This window comes from Lissotriton helveticus, chromosome 9 (assembly GCF_964261635.1).
Source record: "Lissotriton helveticus chromosome 9, aLisHel1.1, whole genome shotgun sequence".
Classification (NCBI taxonomy): Eukaryota; Metazoa; Chordata; class Amphibia; order Caudata; family Salamandridae; genus Lissotriton; species Lissotriton helveticus.
In genome coordinates this window covers 139775753-139796664 of record NC_136070.1, presented here as the reverse complement: position 1 = coordinate 139796664, position 20912 = coordinate 139775753, and the positions used below count along the sequence as shown (strand labels likewise).

The 20912-nt window shown below is 44.4% G+C and overlaps 1 protein-coding gene across 1 annotated transcript in view; it reads left to right on the top strand.

Moving 5' to 3' along the window:
• Window positions 1-20912, top strand: part of MAPKBP1 (mitogen-activated protein kinase binding protein 1) — a 986444-nt gene that overhangs the window by 777645 nt on the left and 187887 nt on the right. The window contains exons 22-23 of the mRNA XM_078662278.1: window positions 8073-8167; window positions 8458-8519. Of these exons, the coding sequence (XP_078518404.1) occupies window positions 8073-8167; window positions 8458-8519 (157 nt within the window). The remainder of the gene's footprint in view (window positions 1-8072; window positions 8168-8457; window positions 8520-20912) is intronic.

Here is a 20912-nt window from a genome sequence, read left to right as displayed (position 1 = left end):
TTAGCTATTCTGATACAAGCAATGGGAATCTATGAAAGTTCCAATACTGGAATAAGAAAACAAGTTACTTACCTGTAACTTTGGTTCTCCAGTATTGGTAACTTCCATAGATTCCCATGCGCCCACCCTCCTCCCCTCGGAAATCTTAGCCTTCAGCATATTCTGTTATACTGTTACACAACGGCTACGAAAATCTGAGACTCTGAGGCTCTCTCAGGAAGGTTCTATGGGGTGTGACTAGTCTGATTGGTTGTTGCTTTATTTTGGTCTCTTTTACAAAAAGAGGTGGATATGCTACAAAATGAGATTAGGCCTTTCTTTCTCTTTTGTACCTACTGCTATGGTATTTTTTATTTACTGAGACTCCCAATCCGACTATGGGGAATGATACAAGCCATGGGAATCTATGAAAGCTACCAATACTGGAGAACCAAAGTTACAGGTAAGTAAATTGTTTTCTTGTAATTGCATGTATATAGCGCTTACTACCCCTGACTAGGCCTCAAAGCACCCTACTCCGGAACCCATAAAGAATAAGTGTTGAATTAGTATAGTGAAATATTAAAGTAATTTGAGTGGTGGATATTAGTCATTTATTTGGATTGACGAGGATAACGGAGGGATAGAAGAAGGAAAAAGGTTTGCCTCTGTATAGCGCTTGTTACCCCTGATGAGGTGTTGAAGCATCATTTTGGCGAGTAGCATGCCACTCCGGACCCCATAAAGGATTTGTTGCATTAGTATAGTGGAATATGAAATTTAAGAAGTGGACATTTTAGTCTTACTTTGAATGAAAAGGATAGGGCAGGGATGGAGTGATGGATTTAGACTTTTTGTGTGTTTGTTTTGGAGGTCGTAGCAGGCTTGTGATGAGTAAAAAGGATTTGGAGGGGAAGAGTCGGGGAGGGGGGAAGAGTTCAGAAAGGCTTGTTTTTGGGGGATCTGTATAGTAAAAGTGTCAGATGATGCAAGGAGAGGTAGAGTAGGGGAGAGTCTACAAAGTTATTTTGGGGATCCTAGTAGTGGTATGAGATGAATGAGCGAGTGGATGTAGAGGATATATTGATAGAGGTATAGGGTGAGAAATCGAGTAGGGCATTGGAATGAGTAGTAGAAAGAGGTTTGAGATGAGTCAGAGTTGAGGTAGAAGATATATTGGGAGAGGTTTATGGTGAGAAATAGGGTAGTGCATTGCATATGCTGAATTAGAAAAAAGTAATAAATATATAGATCCATAAATTCATGGAAGGTATATAGATGCATAAAGGAAGTAAGTATATGTAGGTTAAAGATATTGATAGAGATAAAGGGTGAAAAATAGGGTAGTGCATTAGATATGCTTTTTTAGGAGAAATGTAATAAATCTATAGATTCAAGTACATGGAAGGTATAGATGCATAAAAGTATGTATATGTAGAATAAAGATGCATTAGATAAACTCTGGTTTTCAAGTGTTGTATTTTTTTTATACATCATTATTCTGCATGTTTATACAAAGCAATACACATTTCATTTCAAATAACTTTATTCGATTCAGAAAAGAATCATAAAAGTATACTATTAACCTTTTCCGTGCTGATGACAGAACCGCTCCGTCATCAGCTGCGCTGCGCTGTGCTGATGACTGAGCGGTTCCGTCATGACCCGCCCGACGTGCCTGCGCGGCGCGTTCTATTGAGTGGGCAGGGCCATGACGGAACCGCTCCGTCATCAGCACAGCTCAACCGAGGCTGGTGACTGAGCGGTTCCGTCACCAGCATGGGTGCGCCGCGTGGCCCCCCCGCCCCCTTAGCTCTGCGGCGGAATAGCCGTCGCAGCGAAGGTGTTAAAATAACAAGTATCATGCATTCAATCACAAGCGGTATTTCACAGATCATATACAGGGTTCCAAAATTCACGTACAATAAACACTAAAAAATATATACATTAATGGGGTGGGACGTTGAATGGTACTAGTTATAATCTTTCACATAGAGCTCCCGTGGTCGCTTAAAGTGCAGTGCATTCACAATATACAAAATATCATATTTAAAAAGACCTAAAATCAATAAAAAGTTCATAATTCATAGCGATTCCTAATCTAAAGTGCAGATCTAATAAAGCTAAGCAGAGAGCTACATATAACCACAAAAGATAATGATCTCGGATACTCGAAACCTTCCATATATGTACACGGTCTAATATCCTTCAAAAGGGCTTTGATAAAACGGCTCTTGGGACTTTATAAAGTGGACAGAAGAGAACAAAATGCACTGTACATTGTTGGGCTGTATTATTACATGGACAAGGGGGGGGGAAGTCTCTCACACCACTCCCCTTGTTTCGGAAAAGCTGCCAAAAAGTGCAATATTTGTAACCGAAATCTAGTCAAATAGAAACGCCATTGTGTGTGGGTGGGAAAAGTCAAATAAAACTGTTGTTGTAATATGACCGCTTGATTAGATGTTAATATTTCTTGCCTATGCGATCCTTCAACAGTACAATAAGCATTCTTCATGACCTTCTTCATGTTCAAATTAATAGAGAACGGATCATCAGAAAAACTTTCTAGCCATAAAAAGTTTCCTTTACATAGTGTAACCAGGGGATCGACATGGCCTTGTCGAGATTCATGCAATCCTTTAAAATTTCTTTTGAGAATAACAAATCCTCAGAGGTCCATATTTTTCCCCAGAGTATTAAAGGGGACACATGAATTCTGTCCTTCACAAGTTGCAATCCCACCTCTGTATGGCAGAAAACATTTGAAGAGCTGTTGGGGATTGATAATAAGCTCTTTAAAAATGTATTCTCTATGATTTGGATCTTTTCGCTTTTATGGCACCCCCATACCCCTGCTCGCCACAGACACACACTTTGATTTGTACAGGGTCATCAAATCCCCTATTGGTTTTTGCCCCAGTTTATTCGCAAAACGAAAAAGGGCCTCTACAGATCTAGATGTTGTTTGGATCCGGGTGTTTATCAATTCATCCCAATTCAATGTTCTATTAAAAAGATTTCCTAAGTAATTAAAATGTGTGACTTTTTCAATGACCATATTGTCCACAGTATATTTACAGGTCTTAATTCTGCCTGGGCCACAAGCCATAGCGTATGATTTATTAAAATTGACCCCGAGATCTAGGCCCAACATGAATTCATTAAAGGCATTCAGACTTTTCTGCATGCTGTAAGCAGTTAGATTCATCAAATCCGTATCATCCGCATGTGACGGCAGCAGTACATATTTGCCGTTTATCTTGGGAAAATCTAAACATTTTTGCAATAAAAACTGTTCCAAACCATTTGTGTAAATTAAAAACAAAAAAGGTGCCATGATACAGCCCTGGCAGACGCCTTCAGATGAGGCAATATTCCCAGTTTTTTCACCACCTGGGCCATATCATACAGCAACAGAAGTTGCAGCATGCAATCTACGTAACAGGGTGACCAATGGCTCCTCGAACCCCATAGACTCCATTAATGTCCAGAGCTTTCCCCTGCAAACAGTATCAAAAGCACTGGATAAGTCCATGAAGGCCAAATGTATTGAAACACCCCTGGCCTTCATGTACTTACCCATAATCATTGCTAAATTTAGGCACTGTTCTGTGGTCCCCCTGCCTCTCCTAAAGCCGTATTGAGAGTCCACAATAATGCCATATACATCCGCCCATGTTTCCAATCGCGCCAATATTACTCTCCCCAATAGTTTACAGGAGGCATCTATTAGGGAGATCAGCCTATAGCAACGGGGGTCATCTTTTTCTCCCTTCTTGAAGATGGGAACGATTACCGCCTCTTTCCATGATGATGGGATGCGTCCCACAATAGTTGCTTTAAAAACATTTAGCAGGAGGGGTGCCCAACGTTGAGGATTATTTTTAAACAAGTCCAATGGTATGGCATCAGGCCCTGGGGCCTTCAAAGCAATACCTTTTCTTAAAGCCTCCTCCACTTCTTCCAGGGAAAGCGATAGGCTAAGCTGCCGTGCAGATTCAACATTTAAAGGAACGTTATCCTCACAATCATTTTCTATTAAAATACCCTTCTGGTGAAATATTTTTGAGTAGTGGGTCTCCCAAACCTCCCCGGTTACATGCGATATCATAGACCTCTCTTCACTGATAAAAAGTGGGCGGTTTATGACTTCCCAAAACAACCTACTATCTCGCAGGTCACTGGCTTTTTCCAAATCATCCCAGGCCTTCACCATTAGTTCTATTTTTCTCTTTTCAACTGCTTTTCTATACATTTGCCTTGCATTCCTAACCATTTCTTTATCCCGGGGTACCATATGGAGAGCTGTCCTCAGCACTGTTTGTGCTTTGGAACATTCCCCATTAAACCATTTCTTATCTTTAGTGACACCTGTCTTAACTGGTTTAAGTAGATTTGTGGCCACACTCTTACAAAGGGCCTCAAAACTGTGCACTATCTTCTCTGGATCAGAAGCGGCTGTTAGGCATGTCATTGTTTCTAATGAATTAACTTCAAGGATCCGTTCCTCCATTTTCTTGGGATTGATCTTATCCCATTTTATTCTAACCCCTTGATTATGATTATATGTTGTTGGTTGTTCTAGAGGCATTATCCTTGGTATCACTGTACTCATTGATAGTGTGAGGGGGTTATGATCACTAGCCGGGTTCTGTTCTACCCTAAAGTGATCAACTAAATAAGCATAACTACTGGAAATTAAGATAAAATCTATTCTACTCGTCGACCCTGAAAAGTTGGAATGGGGGGCCATTAACCTATCGGTCGGGGTATCAAGTATACAGAGGTCATTTACCACGATGATGTTGTTTAAGGCATCTCCCTGTGTAGTGTGCTTAAAATGGGCCAAAGGTTGTTTATCAGTGTCCGATATCCCATAAACGTGGCCCCGCTAAATGGACATAGATTGCAATTAAAATCCCCAAACCACATAATACATAAGGGTGAAATCTTTCCAGTAACTTTAGTGATTTCCACCTGCAAAGGGTCAATGACAAGCGACACATGTGTATCAAACATATTATAATACCAGTTAACTATAAGCAAAGGTACAACAATCAAATTAGTGCACCAGATCAATTGCTACCATGGAGAAGAACATATTTTTTTCTATCCTTAATGACATATTACGTATTGAGATTGCAGTCATTAGGCCACCCTTTGCCCTTCCAGAGGGGGAGGGTTCAGCAGCAACAGACGAGGTATTATAACCATTTAAGAAAAGATTCTCTCTACTCTACGTTTCTTGGAGACGAATTATGCTAAAGGATTTGGTGTAATCAATCCATGGCTCATCTGATAGCCTAGTTGAAATACTCGCTACATTCCATGAAATCAGGCGAATAGTGCCACCAGTTTGCTGTCTATTTGCTAAACTAGTGGATTTAGTCGACCGATTCCTTTTTATTATATGATCAGCTTGGATCATAGTCCGATCTTCCTCTGTCTATTAGTGGGCTTTTGATTTTATCAATAGTGCCAAAGGACATCTGCGAGTCACTATTGTTAGCCAGGGTGTCAGGGAGAGAAAGAATAATTTCTATATTGGTATTTTCAGCACCCTTCTCCGATTGAAGTCAATCTACCTCGGCCAAAGAACTCAAAGGCAATTCACATTTACAGGTACATTTCTATAGTTCAAATAAATTCTTATATACAGAGGGATGAACAAGTTACTTGCCTTTGGTAACTATATATCTGTAAGGGACATATATTAGTTATACTATGTGCTACATAAACATTCTTACTTTACTCTCCTGGATGATATTTATGTAACTATTTCCTTAGGAATGCCACTTCTCGAAAGAAATTAATTGGGTGATATCTGTTTTGACTCCATTAATTTTCGTCCAGAAAATTATTCAGGCTTTTTGATTGCAGAGAGCATTCTGTTGTGCCAGGTGACTGGCGTTCCGTCTCGGCTTCTGGTTTTTCACCTTGCTATCTCTTATTTCTGTGATGTATTGAGATTGACCAAGATCAGGAAATACCCATCTTTGTGAATTTCATCAATGCTCAAGTGATGATATTGAATGGTGGAGGGTTATTTTCTTGCCTGTATGCTAAGCTCTGACCTTTTTCTTGGTGTTTACGTGCCCTTTGGATTTCTGGAGGTTGCAAAAGCTAACTTATTCATAACCTCTTTGTTTGTCTATATAATTTAGTGGTCAGTGATACTGATTTAATCAACAAACTATGATATGGTTCTATTGAAGTGTTTAGGTCTAACTACAGTGGCAAACTAGTTCAAGAAATTGCAACAAAGTGACAAGTAGCAGGATTTTTAACCTGTCAGATGGCTAAGCTACCTCCTAGTCCTCTGCATCCACATTCCAGAGACACAGCATCAGGGCCACCTTAATTCACTAGGCTGGTTTCCAAATGTATTCTCGATAGTCTTTAGGAAAATCTAATTGGGGTATATCCATTCCTCAGTGTTCAAAACACCCCATCCCTCCCCGATATTCCCCACCAAATATCTTAATTTCAGCATATGCAGACCTGCTCCTCAGGGCAGTGATGGAGTTATCATTCTGGGCTTTAAGTATCCTTTTCTACACCGCTACTGCTATGTGGGGTTCACTAGAGGTGTTCGAGGAGTGGCAATACTTCTAAACAGGTACTTTCACCCTAGTAGTCTCTGCAACCACGTCTGACCCCCAAATGCCAGTATATCAGAGTGGAAGGCATCCTTGAAGGGATGCAATATAACTTCCTGTGTGCGCCTGTCCCACCCCAAATGCTCAAATCTTCTTTTGAAGCATGTAAAACCACTGTGCTGAATTCCCCCAAGATATTACCATCATAGGGGGAAACGTCAATGCTTCACCTATGGACTACTCAACCAGGGTTGCTGTTCACCCTATGTGAGAAGGATATGCCCAGGCGTGGGCCCGTGCTCACTAAGCCACTGGAGTCAAGCTACACTGGCTGAAGACAGCTGATAGCCAGAAACCGGTCCTGGGATGCTTGATTCCAGTCCAGGGATGACATGGCTTGGCAGTTCAGGCTGGACAGTTCCCATGAGGCACAGGGTCAAGACTGATTTTTATATGGCCATGTCTGAACTGGGGTGGCTTGGTGAGCAAAATAACAATTGATTAAACCCAGATCTGTGACTGGGGGTGAATGTTTTGCCATTGTGCAACATTCCTTCCATCATCTTGTGTGTTTTGCAGTAGTGACTAATGCCTCAATATGTTTGCTGTCCTCAAACCAAAATGGGAACACTGGGTAAGACCACTGAATGATGCGCACTGGAGGGACCCTAGCATCTAGGGCATGTTTGCAGGCTCTCTACTCCAGCCGGCTTTCGCCATACAGACAGACTCCCACTTTTTTTTTTTTATTTGGGTTGTTCTGTCTTTGTATTGCTAAATATTGGCAGGCTATCTTGAGGGTTCTCACTATGGTGCTGGAGATGCATTTGGAAGTATCTCCTAGAGTGGCCCTACTGGCTATACTGAATGATTTGTGGGGGGCCTGTGGGGAGTGAATACTGGTGGGAACAGCTACAAGTCTGCCCAAGAGACATTGCATTCTGTGAAATCTCCAAACCCTCCTAAAATATCAAAATGGCAGGCGGCCATTGACTGGTGTACCAATCTAGAGGTACCTATCTACAGACCCAGAAACTGTACTCCTAAACATTCTAAAATCTGGGGGCACTGATATGAATACTTTGAGCTGTTCAACAAGTACTGTAATGCATGATGTGATGCTGCTTGTAGGAACGCATAACCACAGTGGTGGTGTAATATTTGGATACCTTGTTTGGCCTTGTTTGTATTGTTGATTGCGGACATGAAAATCAATCCAATTGATTTCTTTAAGATAAAAGGGTATGTGAAAGGGTAGTATGATGGCTTAAGGGAAAGTAATTTAATATACTGACTTCGTGGCTCATTGTTGACCGATTCTATCCTGATGTCTTGGCACCAGTTTAGATTAGCAATTTACCCACCCATCTACTCTAGAGTTAAGTATCTGTGCATATGTGAAATCTAGAACTAGTGGGCCTGCTGCTAACTTGCTGTTTTTAATGTAGTGTACTAGAAGTAACTCCATGTCTTTCCTTGTGGTTCTTCCAGGCGTGAAACAATTACTGTGCTGCCGGTGCCTGTGCTGTCTTCAGACAGTGACAAAGAAGGTGAAGAGGATGGCAACGAGGACGAAGAGCTGCCTGGTGAGCCTGGTGGTACTCCAGCCTCGCCATAGGCTGATAGAATAATTTGCATGATAGTAGGGATTTTTTTATGCATGAGTCTGAAGGGACACTGACTTCTTCAGGGTGTTTGCATGGCGATGCAGTATGGAATCGCATTTAAAGAGGGGGAGCGCTGAAAAATTGATTTAGATTGGTGATGTGAAATCCACAAGGCCATGTGATGAAGTGGTATGTCACTGATCTAGTAGTGCAGGTACCAGCGAATACTGATAGTGCCTCTTGGTATAATTTCCTTTCATTTATTTTAGGTCAAGTGAAAGAGATGTCCATACCTTTTGCCAGAAGTCTCTCCTTCTGGGAAATGAAGAGGGTGAGTTCCTATTTCAACTTGTCGATTAAAAAAAATTAAAATACATTTTTAAGTGTTCTTGCAAGAGCCGATTTAAAACTTTGCAGAACCACAAACTGCTTTGTAGGCGCTTACAGTAGAACTGTTGGTTTTAGCTTTGCTTGAACTTCTTATTTATTTTTACACTCTATGCCCCATTGCTTGCTAAAACAGCGCAAACCACTTTTTCTGATAGATACATCTGCTGTGTGGATTCCTCACCTTGTGAATATCCCCCTGCGTCAGCAACATTCGGAAATTCTTTTCGTAGCTTAGCGCCGACGTGGACTCTGATGTCATAGAGGCACGGCATCGCTCGCGACTCCGCTGACGTCACCGACGCCTATAATAGGCCCACGCCTGCGTGATGACATCAGTTCCCTTTTTTCCGCGTCGTCGACGCTAACGGTTTTCTAGGGATCGTCCGTAGCTTTAACTGTAACTTTGTTACTCTGTATTGTTAGTATTCCTTTATCTCTTCTTTCATCATGTCTTCGAAGAAGACGGGTTTTAAGGCCTGTGGAGAATGCGGCAAAACCATGTCCATTACGGATCCGCATGAATGCTGTTTATGGTGGCTTAGCTCCGACCACGATGTTGAAGACTGCCGATCCTGTAAGAAGATGACTCCTAAAGCCCTCCGGGAGAGAGAAGCTAAGCTTATTGTTGCTAAGCTTAAAGGAAGTAAAGAAAAGAAGAAATCGAAATCGCGGACTCGACGCACGAGGTCAAGATCTCACTCGAGGTCGCATTCGGATTCATCCTCGGCCCATGCTTCGAGATCGTCAAAAAAGAAGCATAGGAAAAGATCTCATGAATCCTGACATCGTTCAAAGAAGGACTCCGGTTCTAAACCGAAGTCGCAGGTGAAGCTGGTAGAAAAAGAACTGATGTCTTTGGCTTCAGAAGAACATGACGGCGGAGGTGAGGCGTCGCATGCAAATTCGCCTGGTTCACCGAAGCAAACCGCGAATCCGTCTCCGGTTCCATCCCATTCTCCAGATCGGGAGGATGAAGGTGAGGAGGAGATAGTTGGAGAGGGAGAGGCCCCGTTGCCCGAAGGTCTATCGACTCCGGTGCACCAGCCTGAGGAGGAGGTCGACGTCGTATCGACTCCGCACCCTCAAGATCCACCTGGGAGTTCGTATCCAACCTTCCCGACTCCAGGTCAGGATCCGACGCATTTTCTGAATGCAATGTATGGCTTCTACTCCGGGGCTATGTACCCCTCTGGGATTCCTGTTGGTCCCACGGGTCCGATGGCATTTGGTCTGGGTGTCCCCCAAACTTATGCCCCTGCGCCCTTTATGCCCTTTATGCCGGCTCCGGCGCCGCATTGGCATTTTCCGACACCGGCGAGGCCTTCGACTCCGAAGCCATCGACGCCGAAGTCGACGACACCGAATCCTTCGACGCCGGTTCCATCATCTGACGCCGGATCCCGAACGACGTCGTGGAAGTCTTCCTCTGCCGGCGTTGGGCTCGGCGCCTGCTCCGGCTTTGACTGAGTCAACAGTGGATCCGACGGCTTCGAAAGTGAAGCATAGGTCGAGGCGTGAAGCTCAGAGGCTGATGGAAGAAGAGAGCTATCGTGAGGAGTATTTGGAGGAGGGTGAGCTACAGGATCCTGAGGACCCTTATGAGGATCTTTCGGTGGCCAGTGGTCTTGAACTGTCCCCTGAATGGGATTTGGTTTCAGTGACAGACAAACCCTCTAAAGATGTGGCTCCTTACCACGTTGTAATTAAAAAAGCAGCAAATTTGTTGAACATTGCTTTACCTACTGCGGAGTTCAAATCAAATCTACTCACAGAGGTTCTTCACTCTCCCTCATCGGTGACTGAACCATTGCTGCCCTTTAATGATGCCCTTAGAGATCCTATTTTAGAGGTTTGGAAGAAACCCTTGTCAACTCCAGCTGTGTCTAGAGCTGTTGCCAGAAGGTACAGGACTGCTCCAGATGATCCGGAATTTGTATCCACTCACCCTCTACCTGAGAGTTTGGTGGTACAAGCTGCCTGTTCCAAACGATCGACAGGAGCTTTTCCTCAAGTTCCAGCTGAAAAGGAGTTGAGAAAGCAGGATCAGGCTGCTAAAAAGGTTTTCTCTTCTGCCAGCATGGCATTAAAGTCCACAAACGCGACCTGTCTGATGGGGGGGTTACATTCACGCACTAATGGACACTGTAAAACAGTTAGTGCCAAAGATACCGGAAGATGATAGAAAGGACTTCCAGGAGGTTATCTCGGACACTCAGGCTGCAGCAAGGCAGGTGATACAGAGTGGTTTAGACACTGCAGATTCTGTGGCGAGGATCATGGGCTCTTCGGTCGATACGAGGAGAGCTGCATGGCTGAAATAGTCTGAATTTTTGTGAGAAGTTGGCCTGATGTGCAGTGTTCACTATTCTAGTGATCACTATATATCAGTCCAAACAACCCTTATTGATGATTGGTTGTAAGTCAACCTTATAGACCAGCTATCCTAGTAGCATGGATACGAGCAGTCTAAGGCTAAGACTCTAGAGGGCGTGTTAAGCCAGCTGTTTTACCATCACATTACCCCTTGAACACCCAGTGAAAGGACACCACACAAGTGTTATGAAAAGAAACAATGTATTTATTAGAATCACAACAACCCTGTACTCTTTATGAGGACAGGGTGCTAAGCACACAACAAAACTCTTATGAAAATACTTAAGTTAGCACGTTATACACAAATGCCCGAGGGGCACGAAAAACCATATACTCTAAAAGTGGAATGCGAGATTACTAGCAGGTAAGTAACAGTACTAATAGGCTTTGGAATCGCTAGGACTGGACTACTGAACCTTTAGATTACTAGCAGGAGGCCTAGGGAACTCGGGTGCAGAGTGTGCACTCTCACGCGGGATGCGGGACAAAGTCTATGGGAGCTAGAATTCACAAAGTTAGTGTTCACGGGCGAACCCGACCTGGTAGGGAGAAAACGACAGTGGATCCTGACCCTTGGATAGTGAGGCTATGCTGGGACACCGAAGTGCCGAAGTTACCTAGCCCAGGGGCTGCAGCTGCATAGGTCTCAAAAGACGTCGGGAATCCTCGTGCCGGACCAGGAGCCTGGAAGGAAGAAGTTGCTGGCAGGCGACCAGTGAAGAAAAGTTCGATGGATCCAAGCCTGGATCAAGGAAGAAGGAAACCTGAAAGCAGAGGGGACCAAGTTCTTGAATCACTAGCCAGTGATTAAGTGGGCACCAGGATGGCACCGGGCGAAGTCACCGCAGTCAGGTGAGTGGGCGCTGCTGGGCTCTGCAGTCTCTCGGACCAGGAGGCGTTGTCGGCGACCAGGATGGAGGTGCGAGCTGTCCCACGAAGGTTCTTGCTGTCGACGTCGCTGGACCCAGGATTGGGCAACAAGTCTTGGCAAATGCAAGGCCCACGCGGTGGACCTAAAATGGCGTCTTAGCCGGACCAGGAGGGTCCAGGGTACTTCTCCGATGGAGGGAAGCAAGGGCCAGTCTGGAGCAACCAGACCAGCAGCAGTGTTGTCGTCGGGCGTCGTTCGGAAGGCCACAAGCCAGCGGGCTAGTAGCCAAACAACGCGGTGAGCAGCAAAAAGCAGAAGGGCCCCACGCCGATCGTGGAGATGCTGGGGGGCTGCTCTTCGGTGCTGGAGCTGCTCAGGGTGGGGGCTTCTCGGACCCCAAAGCACTCACCAGGAAATTACTCGGTGGGCTTGCTGTGCAGAAGTCGTGCAGTCTTGGCGATGGCCGGTCCCTCGAGGTCTCGTCGCACCCACGATTCTCAGCTGTGCTGTAGAGGTGTGTGGTAAATAAATAAATAATACCTCTCTTTTTGAATGCATAAATGAATAACAGATAGCTCAATAAATAAGAGTCAAGATTCGAGGTAGTAGGAGTTTGCAGGTTTATTACAGCATAAAGGACAGGAACAGGACAACCTGCACAGGAATAGGATGGCAAGCCCTGGCAGCGCTGCCAGGATCTGGACAAGAAGGCTAGGAAGGAATAACTTTTTAATAACAGTACATGAGCATATATACATAACGCAAACACATAGCATTACATCGCAATAGGCGTAGCAGTGGGAAGAGCAATAGGCGTGACGCGTAGCAGTCGCGAAAGATAAGGGTGAAAAGAGGTGTAACAGGGCGTATACATAGACATGTGATGCAAACGTAACAGAATATGTCATGAATGGGGTGGAAACCATGGAGGGGGCTACCTAAGGAGCCGGGACCTCTAACCTGATGGTGCGCGCAAACTGGCAATGACGTGTTACTAGGAGAAGCTGGGGGCTATGAACTCTGTGCTAGGAGCAGAGACTGAAGTCTGGAGAGTCAGGGCGACATGTACCTAAGCAGTATCTAGTATCTGATGTTTAGGAAACATGTTGATATGAACTAAGAGTCAGGAGGGGAGAGGCTAACGGACTCTAAGACTGGAGCATGCATTATTCTACATGTAGTGCGTGATGAAGAATATTAAATGACCATTAAATGCAGTATGTCTCTTACATGGAGACGTAAAAGCTAGACTATGACGGTAACTATTGATGCGATTCAGTAGCTTAGGAATGCAGAGAAGGAGGACTGAACTGATAACTGGAATCATAACATACTCTTGGCAGACTCAGAGGCAGAGCCAGGCTGAGCCGGGCACTGCGAGGCAGGAAGTAAGTGAAGGGTCGAGGATACAGGTGGGGGCTGTATCGCTCCTCAGCGAGGCTTCAGGAGACAGGAGCTGAATCTGGTGTCCGGGCCCTTTTGAGGCCTAGAAACGGGGACTTTATGATGAAATAACGTGTACACTGAGAAACGTGGCAACGTAGCTTTACATAGGCCTGATATTCGTAGTATTCACGAGAACTGGAAACTGGCATACTAGAGGTGGACACAACTGTAATTGCGTCATTAATCGAACATGGGGAATAACATATGCATATTAATCATGCACATATAACATATGATGGAGGACTCGTAGGGACACAGAACATGGCAAAATTTACTTTTCCACATTCCCTCCTTGTCACTACGTTTCCTTCAGGAAACATCAATATTCATGATACCATCTATCATTTCATACAGTATCATTTGCTCGTCTCGAATTTTCTTGGAACGGGTTTTAGAACGGGGCTTGGGACTAGGAATACAAGAGGTAGCACAAATGCCGCAAATCGCAGGGCCACATTGTATACAGAGGCAGCAGCTGAATATGATCGCTACTGCAATACCTAGAAATGACAATACTTTCCATCCCCAGGCGGAAACTATGTTCCAGAACCAACCGGACCATGTCCAGGTGCCTGGATTTTGGTGTAACAGATGGGCAATTTTATGGAGTCTGGTTATAGCTGAATAAACAGACGGCGCGTTATTTGGAATGAAAATGCAGCAACTAGATCCGATGACTCTACAGGCCCCGCCCCTATCGGCCAATATGACGTCAAGGACGAGACGATTCTGGAGCACGACAATTCTCATAAAGGATTGTTCTTCGGTTAAATTACTTAGAGCAGAAGTAGTCTCAATTACTACTGCTTCAAGGGTTCTGGTTAACCTACGTATCAGTTTACTATTCACGACTGTACCTAAATAAGGGAAGACACCTTTATTGATATCTATATATTGTTCTAGAGCAGTTTCAGTATAATCGACAATCGGGAGGTTTCTCTTGTGTCTAGTATGTACTAGGTGGGAATTCCTATGGTAGTCGGGTGGGGCTAGAAAAACAGGTGGCAGTAGGAAGGCAATGTAACAGGTTCCCTCCCAATCGAGGGGCAGACGAACATATGCGGTCTGACCACAAATAAAATAAGAATGACGTGAAGCTTTGAAAATAGATTTCCTACTGTCACTATACTTGACAATAGTAGTACAATCACTATGTCCTACATGTACGGAACCATTATTTCGGACACATAATTCGCCTTTGACTGGTAGTACTGAAATAGCAGGTAAGTCTGGAGTAGTATCAGACTGAACATTCAGGACCATGAAATTCGAAGAATAATTACCTAAATTGTACACTTCATTTTCTAGATCTGACCCTGTTCTATGGGGGGGACCTTGCTTGTCTGGAAAACATGTACTGTTAAGAAAAGACATATCTGTTGAGGATGACGTTAACGTGGACCATGCTCCACACGAACCATTATGTGAAAAAGGGTAAGGAAAGAGTGGCAGAACTCCCTTCGGTGTCTGGAAAGGGGGGAGTCGACCACACACCCAACAATTAGTGGCATTGCTGGTCTGGTGTGAATAATGTAACATGCGGATGAAAGAATTATTTCGCATAGCGAGGCGGTAAGAGAGTTCATGAGGAGGCAGATCACTAAACGTATGCTCTACTGTAGCATTGGCAGACTTATTTACATGAGAAACTGGAAAATACAAGTAGAATGCATAACTGGTGCAGGAAATCATAATGCTGAGAAATAATATGAAACATAGAAAAACGATACATCGGATTGAGTTTTGACTAACTCTCTCACTATGGGGGTCTATTTTATACATGTCAGAAACAGTCTAACCGTTTCACCTAGGGGAGGACTTAGACAATCAAACTGGCTGACTTATTTTACTAGACCGGAGTTTCAACTTATACTCCTGCTGTGGAGTTTTCTCTAACAGGGAGGGTGCAGTATCATTGTTCTTTGCGGGACAGTCCTTGAGAATAGTACTTTGGCAATCCTTCAAATCCTGGGAAATGTTCTTTGAGACGGGTTTCAGTCCATAAAATTTCTTTACGTGCGAAAGGTGCACCCAGCCTTTGCGACCCTCCAACTTCACGGCTGTACGGGTGGCGAGGAGGACCTGTCGGGGCTCCTTCCAGCGTGGCTCCAGCGGACTTGAGCGGTCGAAATTCCGGACAAGAACCATGGATCCTGGAACGATTTCATGCGGTGCCACCTCGGTATTGTCTGGAAATGTGGCGGCAACCTGTGAACGACAAGAGTTGAGGGCAGACATCAAGGAAGCTAGGTAATCTGTCAGCATATTACTTGAAACATCGGTAATACTTCGGGGTCTGGGTGTACCCCACATGTTAGGGGGGCGGCCGAAAACGACCTCATACGGGGACAGACCTGATCTGGAATGTGCGACCATGCGCATATAGAACAAAGCGACTGGCAGAGCTACTAGCCAGTCCACACCTTTCTCTTTACATACTTTGGCGATGCGAATTTTCAGGGTCTGGTTATGTCTCTCTACGAGACCTGCTGCTTCAGGGTGGCGTACACAATGGAACTTCCACTGGTACCCTAACAAAAGGGAAACATGCTTCATTAACTCTGAGGAGAATGGCTGGCCGTTATCAGAATATACGACTCTAGGGAGTCCGTAACGGGGGAAGAATTCACGAACCAACTGCTTGGCAGTGGTCGTGGCTGTGTAATCTGGGACTGGATATGCTTCTGTCCACCTGGACAAAGCGCATACAACTACGAGGACATACTTGAAACCTCGACATCGCTCCATCTGAATATAATCCATCTGGAGGACTTCAAAAGGGTGGTCAGGGGGCTGGAATCCACCTTGTTCCACCGGGACACTTTTACCTGGATTAAACTGACAACATATCATACAGGTACGGACTTTCTGCTTGGCTGCAGTTCGTAGATGCTTGTTGAACCAAATGTTCTGGATACTGTCTAACATTGCTTTTTCCCCTAAATGTGCTGGACTATGTGCGGTATTGATAATGACTTGAACCATAGAGTCGGGGAGAAACCATGTGGCTCTACCCTTTGTTACCCATCCCTGATCTGTCTGGACCCCTCCTTGTTCAGACCGTTTCTTGATTTCATCGGGAGTAGCATGTAACTGGATATCTATGACGTCTTGAGTAGGGTCTTTAACTGTCATACATGTAGTTGGATCTGGAGTGTGTGTCATGTTAGCTGGAATGTCTGGAGTCTGTGCTGTAAGCTTGGCTGTGCGATCTGCTAGATCATTACCCTGGGAAATAATGTCAGTAACTTTCGTATGTGCTTTGCACTTCATGATAGCGATAGATGTCGGTAAATGTATTGCATCTAACAGAGCTTGAATAAGGAGACCATGCTGAATCTTGGTTCCATGAGAAGTCATGAAACCTCTCTCTTGCCAGAGCACTCCAAAGTCGTGTACGACTCCAAATGCGTAGCGTGAATCTGTGTAAACATTAACTTTCCGGTTCTTAGCGTGTATGCAGGCTTGTGTCAGAGCAACTAGCTCTGCTGCTTGAGCGGACAGGGTGTCAATACGGTGTGTCTCAATAACTTCAGTGTCGGTAGTCACTGCATACGCGGCGACTAGTTCTCCTGTACTTGTTCTCATACATGAACCATCCACATAAAGTGTCAGGTCGGGATCTGGTAACGGAATATCTGTCAGATCTTGTCTTGGTTTTGTCGTAATATTAACTACTTCCACACAGTCGTGTGTGTCCGGACTTAAAGTAACTGATGGTAACAGTGTAGCAGGGTTCAGGATGTTGCAGCGTCTGATTTCTATGTGTGGCTGGAACAGTGTCAATTCATAACCTGTTAAACGTGCAATTGTCAAGTGCTGGGTCTGTGTTCGGTTTAAAAGAACTTCCACGGAGTGTGGGACTTGTACTGTCAGGGAATGTCCTAAGACTATGGAATCACTTTGTCTGATAGCTAGTGCTGTGGCTGCAACTGACTTGAGGCACGCAGGCAGAGCCTGGGCTACAGGATCTAATGTGCTCGAAAAATAAGCACAGGGCTTGTATTGTCCTGCTTGATCTTGTGTGAGAACAGATAATGCGGTACCTTCGCGTTCTGTGACGAAAAGTGTAAAAGGCTTACTGTAGTTCGGTGTTGCCAGAACTGGAGCTTGACATAGGGCTTTCTTTAACTCATTGAAACTAAGCGTATGTTCAGATGTCCAAGGGAGAACAGTCGATACGGCTGCCTCCTGTGTCGTTAACTGTATCAGTGGCTTGGCTAGAAATGCATACTGAGGAATCCATTGTCGGCAATAAGAAGTGAGGCCGATAAAAGCACGTACCTCCTTCTGGGTCTTGGGCTGGGGAAGACTCGCTATTAACTGGATACGGTCTGGTGTCAACTGCCTACCCCTCTTGGACAGTAAGTGTCCTAAGTATACCACTTGCTGGACACAGAATTGAAGCTTAGAAGGGGACACCTTGTGTCCCATCTCGGCTAGGAAATACAGAACCGTCAGTGACGCTCGCTCGCAGTCACGTTCAGAACGGGCTGTGATCAATAGATCATCGACATACTGGAGCAGGGCAGTGTCAGTTGGCATGTGAATGTTGTCTAGTTGTCTCTTAAGTGCTTGACTGTAAATACTAGGACTTTCTGTGAAACCTTGAGGAGCTCGTGTGAACATATAGCTCCTTCCATTTAAACAAAATCCGAAAAGGAACTGGCTGTCTGGATGAATGGGAACACTGAAAAATGCGTTCTTGAGGTCTATGACCGTAAAAAATGTGGCTTCGGAATCAATGGCTGTCAATAGGGAAGAGATATCTGGGACAACTGGATACTGGGGAATAATACATTTATTAAGTTCTCGTAGGTCAATCACTAATCGATATACTGGGGGTGCATTCGGATCAGTACGTTTCATGACTGGAATGATCGGAGAATTACATACATTGGAGTCAGTTTCTACAACTACTCCTTGAGCCATGAGCTCGTCAATAATTTTGGATAAGGCTGCTACAGCCTCAGGTGGCAATCTATACTGTCTGATTCGTGGTAACACTACACCTGGCTTGAGAGTCACACGATGGGGTGTGATTTGCATATAACCAACATCAGTTGGACCTTGCGCCCATAGATGCTGCGGAACATTGGACAATCTGGGATCAAAATCTCGTAATACATAGTGACCCTTGAAGTCACGTAGGAACAATCGTATTCCCTCTGGGGAACAGCATATAACTGCACCTAATTCTTTCAGTGTTTTAATGCCTAATAGATTTTCTGGACATGATTTAGTAAGTAACAGATCAGTAGTACGGGACAATGGACCTACTTCTAGAGTAACTGGCTTTGATATTTCATTTACGATAGGTTTTCCTGAAAATCCAAGGGAAACATTTCTTGAGCCTGAGAGCGGAGCCCCTGGAACTTCGGCGTGGCTAATTGTGGTCCTACTTGCCCCTGTATCAATCAAAAACTTTCTGTCTTTCCCTAATACTTGACTGTGAACATAGGGACCTTCTTGATCTACAGGTATCTCGATGAGAGGCAAGCCTACCTCCTTCTCTAGGCTGTTTCATGAATACGGTTGATACTCTGGATACTCGGACTGTGCATACTGGTACATCTGCTGTGTAACATGCTGTGTTGCAGCGATGGGCTGCGGTGCTGTAACTGTCTGTGGTGCATTCTGTGGCTGAGGAGTCTGTGAAACTTGTTCTTGTCTAGGTGGACGTGGTCTTTCTTTAGTCTTACCAGTAGCTATGTTGTGTTTCAGAACTGCACACTCGTTTATAAAATGACCTGGCTGTTTACAATAATTGCAGTTTCCTTTAACGGGAGCTGCAGGATGACTGGCTTGATTCGGACCCCTCTTCTGACTGTCTTGAGGAACGGATTGTGCAACTAGTACTTTCATTTTCGTGTCTTTCATACGTTTTCTCTCGTGTTCTTGTTCTTCCCTAATTCTATTCTGGTGGTATTGGAGCATCTGTAACATCTGGGACGGGGTATTAGCTTGCCAGGTACTTTCGACTTTCAAAACTCGATTTTTAATTGGTGGACTTGAATTCTCGACTAATTTAGTAACAAAAAGGTGAGGGTGTGACTCACTACTTGTCTTGAGGCCACTGTTGATGCTAAAACATTTCTCAAATCTAGAATAAAAATCACTAATGTCTTCGTCTTGTTTCTGTTTACAGGCTGAGATTGCATCCCAGTCTTCCTTTTTCGTGGTTAACAATCTGGGTAAAACTTGAATCAATAATTCAGGTAATTCTTTACATTTCGCTCCAAGACCGGTACCTGGTACTCGTGCCTTATCTTCAGCTTCTAGAACTGCCCAATCTATCTTTTTCTCTCCCACCTCCCATTCTTTTTCCTTGAGCTTTTCATACACCCCTGCGGGCAGCAGAACCTTTAACATTTTAATTATATCTGGATACGTGTATTCTCCCATACGGAGCATGTCTTTTAATTCTCGATGGAACCCTGCTGGATCTTTATCATGACAGGGGATTAATTTTTTCATCTCTAGGAGTTCCATCTTTGTAATCGGAGTGTAAACAAACACTCGTTCTAGTTCGCCACCCGTTCCTCTAACTGGGTGGACTTCTCGTAACGGATTCTGTCTCTCCATGTAAAATGGTTTACTTTCTGGGGGTGAGACATGAACAAAATGCGGGTTCAGAAACGTTCTATATTTGTGGCGCTGTTCTAGAATGACACTAATTAAATCGGTACCTAGACCTTTCCATTTATACTGGAGTAACTCATTCAGGACATCGTGTAACGGACCTGGATCAGAATGTTGACCCTCATACAATGTAATGAGGTGCTGGATCATATACATACCCGCCAGTCGTTGCTCGGCTGGGGGCTATTTCAGAAACATTTGTGCCACTATTTCGTCTGGAAAAGTGGTAGAATCAGTAATCCATCGGACTGCTGATCGGACTAGTTCTTGTTCATGCATAGTACTTAACTCACTGTAACCGATTCGTGATTTCAGAATGTGATCGGTGGCTTGAAACACTTGTTCTAGAGAACCTTGTTCTGGTGCTGGATGATGGAAAGTTGACTTGTGTTCTAGGCGTAAATGGTGATCTGGGAATCTAGATTTTCCTACATACGCTATTCTGGCGGGATTCTCGTCGTCTACCTCTTCAGTATCAGAGTTACTTTCTTTCTCGCTTACTTGTGCTGCTTTACGCTGCTCGTGTAACTTTATTATTTCTTTACGGATTTTCTTGTACATACTCTCCATAGCACCGACGGTCTTGTGCTTACCCTCGGCTATATTATCACTCCACCTTGTCAGGATTCTCATTTCGGCTTGATCTTTGGACGGGTAATCTTGTTCTCTTATTAAACAATTAATCAAAAACTTTAGTATCATGAGCTGGATCTCGGCTTTCCTTTGAGACATGACTTCGCCAATGCTTTCTGGATCATCCCCTGTACGGATGAAACGATATATTCTGTCTAGGTCTTCTTTCATATTCGGTAGGGTGACTAGATACTCGGCCACCTTTCTTACGCGGAATGAATATAAAACCATATTATCCTCGCCTGGGACTGGATCATAGCCGCATTCATTAAGGGCTTTTCTTATTTCTGCTACAGACTGATGTCTGGGCGTACGCTGTGACGCTTGTGCATGTAATTCGGCTGACGTTAAACGCTTATGTGGCGGCGG